This window comes from Amblyraja radiata, chromosome 22, assembly GCF_010909765.2.
Source record: "Amblyraja radiata isolate CabotCenter1 chromosome 22, sAmbRad1.1.pri, whole genome shotgun sequence".
NCBI classification, from domain to species: domain Eukaryota; kingdom Metazoa; phylum Chordata; class Chondrichthyes; order Rajiformes; family Rajidae; genus Amblyraja; species Amblyraja radiata.
Window position 1 is genome coordinate 40,753,935 of NC_045977.1, and position 7,841 is coordinate 40,761,775.

General features: G+C 48.0%; 1 protein-coding gene across 1 annotated transcript in view; it reads left to right on the top strand.

Moving 5' to 3' along the window:
* c22h7orf50 (chromosome 22 C7orf50 homolog) overlaps positions 1–7,571 on the top strand; it is a 186,086-nt gene extending 178,515 nt beyond the window's left edge. The window contains exons 4-6 of the mRNA XM_033041148.1: positions 688–769; positions 6,428–6,542; positions 7,318–7,571. Coding sequence (XP_032897039.1) covers positions 688–769; positions 6,428–6,542; positions 7,318–7,385 — 265 coding nt within the window. The 3' untranslated portion in view covers positions 7,386–7,571. The remainder of the gene's footprint in view (positions 1–687; positions 770–6,427; positions 6,543–7,317) is intronic.
* The last annotated feature ends 270 nt before the right edge of the window (positions 7,572–7,841 follow it).

Sequence of the window (7,841 nt, forward strand, 5' to 3'; positions counted from 1 at the left end):
TCTCCTCAACCTCCGGTGTTGCAGAGAAAACAATCCAAGTCGGTCCGACCTCTCCTTGTTGCTTCTGCCCACTAATCCAGGCGGCATTCTGCTCAAGAAGGGTTTCGGCCCGAAACGTCGCCTATTTCCTTCGCTCCATAGATGCTGCTGCACCCGCTGAGTTTCCCCAGCAATTTTGTGTACCTTCGGCATTCTGCTCAACGTGGCCAAATTGCATTGAAATGATTTTATAAAGGTGCATAAAATCATGAGAGGAATAGATCGGGCAGACGCACAGATTCTCTTGCCCAGAGCAAAGGAATCGAGGACTCAAGGACATGGGTTTAAGGTGAAGGGTGAAATATTTAATAGGAATCTGTGGGGTAACTTTTTCACACAAAGGGTGGTGGGTGTATGCAACAAGCTAGAGGGGGTAGTTGAAGCTGGGACTATTACAATGTTCAAGAAAAAGTTAGACAGATACATGGATAGGACAGGTTTGGAGGGATATGGACCAAACGCAGGCGGGTGGGACTAGTGTAGATGGGACATGTCAGTTGGTGTGTGCAAGTTGGGCCGAAGGGCCTGTTTCCACACTGGGGCTCGATGAGTTGAAATGGTGGATTCAAGGGTAACATAATATACATTTATAGCTTTTGTTATTTTGCTGAAACTACCTGAACTCTTCACGCATTCTTGTGTTTGTAGGTGGTCCAAACACCGCACGGAGTGGAGATTCCAAAAGACAAGACAGAAATGGCTGCTGCAGCACATGTATGACCGTGACCAGGTAATGGCCCCTGCAGCACATGTATGACCGTGACCATGTAACTCCCCCGTGACAAATCAATGTGGATGGGTTCCCAGTTTAAAACAAAGGGCGGCACGGTGGCGCAGCGGGTGGAGTTGGTGCCTCACAGCTCCAGAGACCCGTGTTCAACCCTGACTACGGGTGCTGTCCATACGGAGTTTGTACGTTGTCCCCTCGACCGTGTGGGTTTTCTCCGGTTGCTCCGGTTTCCTCCCGCACGGCTTGGTGGGTTAATTGACCTTTGTAAATCGCCCCCAAATGTGCTGATGGGGGGGGGGGGGGTAGAATCCGGGGGGGGGGGGGGGGGGGAGTTGATGGGAATGTGGAGAAAATAAAATGGGATGAATGTAATAATAATAATAATAATAATAATAATAATAATAATATATCTTTTATTGTCATTGCACGTCAGTGCAACGAGATTTAGTGTGCAGCTCCACTGATGTACAAGAAAGGTAAATAAATACAATACATAAATAAACAAGCTGAATTGATTGACGTGACCATCTGAGGGAGACTGTCCAAAGGGGGAGGGTGGGGGGGCACTCATTAGGGCCGGGTAGTTGGGTAGTTGATGGTCGGCATGGACCCAGTGGGCCGAATGGCCAGTTTCTGAACAGGAATGGCTGTAACTGTGAAGATTTTTGATCAGTTGCCAAAGGTAGACAAAAATGCTGGAGAAACGCAGCGGGTGCAGCAGCATCCATGGAGCGAAGGAAATAGGCAACGTTTCGGGCCGAAACCCTTCTTCAGACCTAAGGAAATAGGCAACGTTTCGGGCCGAAACCCTTTGGGTTTCGGCCCGAAACGTTGCCTATTTCCTTCGCTCCATAGATGCTGCCTCACCCGCTGAGTTTCTCCAGCAATTTTTGTCCACCCGGGTTCAATCATGACCAGGGGCGGAAAACCCGGGGGGGCCAGAGGGGACACGTCCCCTCCCCCCATGTTTTGAGAGGTGGGGGACATCCCCCCCCCCAAGTTTTTGTGATCCCGATTTTAAAATCTCCGTTTTTAGCGCTGGATTGAGCCTCCGAAGCCTCGCGCGCGCGCGTGTGTGTGAGTGTGCGCATGCGCGCGTGGCCGACAGAAAATTGTGCCCCCCGTCCCCTCCATGTTTTGATAGCGAGTTCCGCTCTTGATCATCACTACAGGGTGCTGCCTGTCCGTTCTCCCCGCGACTGCCTGGGTTTCCTCCTGGTGCTCCGGTTTCCTCCCACATTCCAAAGACGCGCAGGATTGTAGGTTAAATGACTTTCTGTAAATTGTCCCTAGAGCGTAGGATAGAACTAGCGTTTCGGGTCGAAACCCCTCTTCAGACTCACAGTTCAGTTGCCAATCACAGATGCAAAGTCAGCACATTGCGACCTGACCAGATATCACGGTACTTTAGCGCACAATTAGCTTTATAGATGTACAGCGTGGAAACAGACCCCTCGGCCCAATGAGTCCATGCCGACCAGCGATCACCCACACACTTGTTCTATCCTACACAGTGGGGAGCCCAATTTATAGAAGCCCATGAACTTACAAACCTTGGGAATGTGTGATGAAACTGGAGCACCCGGAGAAAACCCACGCAGGTCACGGGGATAAAACCCGCGTACGGACAGCGCCCGTAGTCAGGATCGAACCCGGGTCCCTGGCGCTGGGAGGCAGCAACTCTACCGCAGCGCCACCGTGCCGCCTGTGTTCCTCCAGACGGCTATGAATGGAATGGAATACGTGTGTGACAGGGCCCAGTTAGACCCCTTGCCCGCACACCTAATGTTACAAATAGCGGCCACTGGCAACGCTGACAAAGTTACAAGCAGTCCTGCTCCTGCATTGTCCCCCCCCCCCCTCACAGCCAAAGATCATAGAGGATTCCACAAATTCACAACTCTCTGGGTGAAAACGTTTTTTCTCACCTGCCTTAAATGGCCTCCCCTTTGTTCTAAGACTGTGGCCCCTGGTTCTGGACTCGCCCAACATTGGGAACATTTTTCCTGTATCTAGCTTGTTCAGTCTTTTTATTCATTTATATGTTTCTATAAGATCCCCTTGCATGTAACAAGTGTTTTATTGTCATGTAGAACAATTTCCTGCATCTAGCTTGTCCCAGATAGAACAATTAAATTCTTACTTTCAGCAGCACAACAGAATCTGTAAACATAGTACACTGTAAACAATATGATAAGATACCCCCTCATCCTTCTAAACTCCAGTGAATACAAGCCTAGTCTTTTAAATCTTTCCTCATATGACAGTTCTTTTAGGTTATTTGATGGTTAGGACAGGTTTAGAGGGGTATGGGCCAAATGCAGGCATGTGGGACTAGTGTAGATGGGACATGTTGGCCAGCGTGGGCAAGTTGAGCTGAAGGGCCTGCTTCTACGCTGTGAGACTCTATGACTAGGTGATCTGTTGAGGCTGGTGGTATGCCATGAGGAACAATGGGCATGGACCTTTGTAAACCACCACCTGGTTGAGTCTCCTTGAGTCACCATCGGCATTGATAACATCAGTCAGGGGTTGATGATCTGCAAAAAACAAGTTGGTCTCATTCTTGTTCTCTCATGCGATACAGGCAGCAGATCTGAACTGCCTGTGTTTGCCCTCTTGGCTGTCTTGTCAAATTACGCTGGAGATTAGTCACCCCTGAAACAAACAGTGCCTTGTGATCCACAGGGGAAAAAATAAAATCTAAATGCAGAACAATGGATGGTTTAAATCAAAGAAAATTATACAAAGAGGCCATTAGAGCAATACCGATCTAGGAAACTGAGAGCAGATTTTACAATGCATTTAAACCTCTCCCATTTTTATGAGATGCATTCCTGGAATATGTAGGAAGTTTATTGTAACCTAGTGCCCTAGTGGATTAAGGGCGGCATGGTGGTGCAGCGGTAAAGTTGCTGCCTTACAGTGGGTGCTGTCTGTACGGAGTTCGTACATTCTCCCCGTGACTGAATGGGTGTTCTCCGAGATCTTCGGTTTCCTCCCACACTCCAAAGACATACAGGTTTGTAGGCTTGGTATAAGTGTAAATTGTCCCTAGTGTGTGTAGGATGGTGTTAGTGTGCGGGGATCGCTGGTCAAAGCGGACGGGGTGGGCCAAAGGGCCTGTTTCCGCGCTGTATCTCTGTAAGAAATAGAAGCAAGGATAAGCCATCTAAGTTCACACCACCATCAGTAAGATTATTGTTGATCCTGCAACTCAACACCTTATTCCCACATTCTCTCCATTATCCTTCATCCTTTTCGTATTTGAAAAAAAATATCTCTCCTTTCAAGGACTCGACTTCCACCATCTCACGCGATAAAGAATTCCAAGATTCCCAGCCCTTGAGTGAAGAAACTGCTCCTTGTCTCATTACTAAATATCATGACCCATATTCTGAGACTTTGGCCCTCGTTCTAGATCACCAGACCAGCCGCAATCTCCACCCACGAGCCCAATCTAAACAGAGATAGACACAAAATGCTGGAGTAACTCAGTGGGTCAGGCAGCATCTCTGGAGAAAAGGAATAGGTGACGTTGCAGGTCGGAAGCCTTCTTCAGACTGCGTTCTGACACTTCTTCTTCTTCTTCTTCTTGCGTATGGCGTGCACAGCCTAAAGTTGGAGGACAACTTGTTCTATTTGATCTTATTTGACTGTGCACACCGGGTTGATTGGATTTGTCGAAACAGGGCGGACCACGTGAAGGTTGCAATCTCCCACCCCGCGTTCTGACACCAAAGAGCAAAATGTCCAACGTAGATACAATAATAACTAAATCGCCATTTGCATTAGTTTTGTGCAGTTAACAAATCACAACTTCACACAATGTACATAAGACAGCAGTTATTTGACAAATACTCTGCAGTTCGGTGCAGGAGATCTTGTCGACGAATATTCTGGATCCACTGTTGACATCTGAAATTACAGGAGATATCATTTAGGATTAACTAATAAGAAAAAAGATGATCATAACTACATGCCTGAACAATGGATGATATGTCACTTAAATGCAATTGTTTTCAGTTGTGTGGAGAGACCTGTATGTTGAAGATGCTTTTTGCCTCTAATATGTCAATTTACCTTAAATGTAGAAGAGCATTTCTTACAAGAACAGTAGTATGTTCTTCTATCCTCTTTTGGACCCAAGGCATAGCAGAGCTGCCAACTCTCACGAAGAGGGAAGGGAGGGAGAGAGGGAAGGGAGGGAGAGAGAGAGAAGAGAGGGAGAGAGAGAGAAGAGAGGGAGAGAGAGAGAGATCGAGAGAAGAGAGGGGAGAGGGAAGATCGAGAGGAAGAGAGGGAGAAGGGGGAGAGGAGATGGGGGGAGAGGAAGAAGGGGGTGAGGGAGAAGGGGAAAAGGGGGGAGAGGGAGAAGGGGGAGGGAGAAAAGGGGATGTATCTTGTGTCTCTTCCTCCGTTGTCTTACTCCAAACGTTTGGTTTAACGTGGGGTGACTGTGGAGAGGGGAGGATTGAGTGGAACGATAACACATTATAACGCGCAGCCGTCCCTTCGACCAAAGATTATAGAGTCAGATGCTCCTCTCGATCTTTGATTGCGGCCGCCAGCCGAACCCCCCGGCCCACCATTGCACCCAATGTGTCCCGCGGGCCATATTTTGGAGACCAATCCCTTACAAGAACAAAACCAAAAACGTACAGAAGTGTTAAAATTGTCTTTATTATTATGGTAAGTAAAGATCTATTAAAAATAAGTCTAATAACTTTCTAATGTACCGACAAATCTAGTTTCCCAATGGCCGTTGATGGGAGAACAGAAAATAACATTTTCACGACAGAATATCGACTGAAAATAATAATAATATTTTCTCACCTTTCTTTTTTATTGGGGAACCTAAAGATTGACAGGTCGGGTCGTCTACATTTACGATTAGAACAATTGATAGCAGAGCAGTGATGTGAAGATTTAGATAAGGACGCCATGACAGTGTGGGGGGAAGCCCAACAAAATGCCTCAAAAAATGGCGTCGACAATCACACGCGTCATACTACGCGTTTTTCGAGGAGTGGTCTATCTTGCTCCTCTATGATCTTTGCTCACAGCGGTTCCCCCATGCCTGGTCTCCATTGTCCATTGTTCTCCCCCCCCCCCCCCGCCCCCTCACGACAGCCCCCCCCCCCCCCCCCCCCATACTTTGTGTTTTGCTCAGGATTGTAGAGTAGAAACATAGAAACATAGGCGCAGGAGGAGGCCATTCAGCCCGTCGAGCCAGTACCGCCATTCAATATGATCATGGCTGATTATCTAAGATCGGTAACCCCTTCCTGCTTTTTCTCCTTGATTCCGTTAGCCCCAAGGATTAAATCTAACTCTCTCTTGAAAACATCCAGTGAATTGCCCTCCACTGGCTCCGGTGGCAGAGAATTCAACAGATTCACAACTCTCTGGGTGAAGAGGTGTTTCCTCATCTCAGTCCTAAATGGCCGACCCCTTATTCTTAAAGTGTGTGACCCCTGGTTCTGGACTCCCCCCAACATCGGGAACATTTTTCCTGCATCTAGCCTGTCCAATCCTTTAAGAATTTCAAATGTTTCTATAAGATCCCCCTCTCATCTGCGGTTCCCTGTGTCTGCGTGTTTCTGGAGTTGCGCAGTGTTGGTGCCAGATTATGGACTGGTTTCTGTTCCAATGTAGATATCGGACAAGCACTTCACCATGCTGCTGGGTTACATGGAGGGTCTGCAAGGCAACGCTCGCGAGCTGACCATTCAGAAAACTGAGGCGCTGATGAAGGAATCCGACTCTACAGGTAAGGACAGACACAAAACGCTGGAGTAACTCAGCGGGCCAGGCAGCATCTGTGGAGAACATGGATAGGTGACGTTTCACAGAGTGCTGGAGTAACTCAGCGGGTCAGGCAGCATCTATGGAGCTAAGGAAATAGGCAACGTTTCGGGTCGAAACCCTTCCGGGTTTCGGCCCGAAACGTTGCCTATTTCCAGAAGAGTTTCAGCTCGAAACGTTGCCTATTTCCTTCACTCCATAGATGCTGCTGCACCATAACTCAGCGGGTCAGGCAGCATCTGTGGAGAACATGGATAGGTGACGTTTCACAGAGTGCTGGAGTAACTCAGTGGGTCAGGCAGCATCTGTGGAGAACATGGATAGGTGACGTTTCACAGAGTGCTGGAGTAACTCAGCGGGTCAGGCAGCATCTGTGGAGAACATGGATAGGTGACGTTTCACAGAGTGCTGGAGTAACTCAGCGGGTCAGGCACCATCTGTGGAGAACATGAACACGGAACATGGAAAAGGCAACATGCCTTTAAGCACAAGACACATAGATAAAATATAGTAAACAAAAAAACCTATAAATTATTGTGCAATATGGGAACCCAAAGCCCTTTGTGTGCAAAGACTGACCATAGTTCACTCAGAGTTTTGTAGTTAACATAAGAATAGCATAAGTGGTAGCAGCAGAACGAGGCCATTCTGCCCTAATCACCCACACTTTTTCCCCGGTATAAACCAGCATCTGCAGTTCCTTGCCTCTAACATCTCCTCACCTGTGTTCACTTGTGCAGGTGATCCGCCGGACATCAGCGTGGACAAGATGGAGCGTATGAAGCAAGTCCTCCAGCTCCTCTTCTGAACCTCCAAACGTCTCTCCGTTCAGGGTGCGTTTCTACCCGTGGAGAATGCCCACCTCTTTGTTTACAGCTGTCTGGTCGACTACTCTGCTGAAGGATGTTCGTATCAAATTCTAATCTCATTTACCTTTATTTACCTTTGTACTCGATATTCCAGGCTGACCAATTAAAGCAACGTTTGATAGGAATGACGGATACGGTATTATTTCCCAGACTAACAGCACGGTGAAAGAACTTGTCTCGTGCAAGCATGGCTTACTGTAGAGATACAGCTAGGAAACAGGCCCTTCGGCCCACCCAGTCCATGCTGACCATTGATCACCCGTTCACACTAGTTCCATGTTATCCTACTCTCTCATCCACTCCCTACACACTAGGGGGCAGTTTACTGAGGGTCAATTAATCTACAAACCCGCACGTCTTTGGGATGTGGGGCACCCGGAGGAAACCCCACGCGC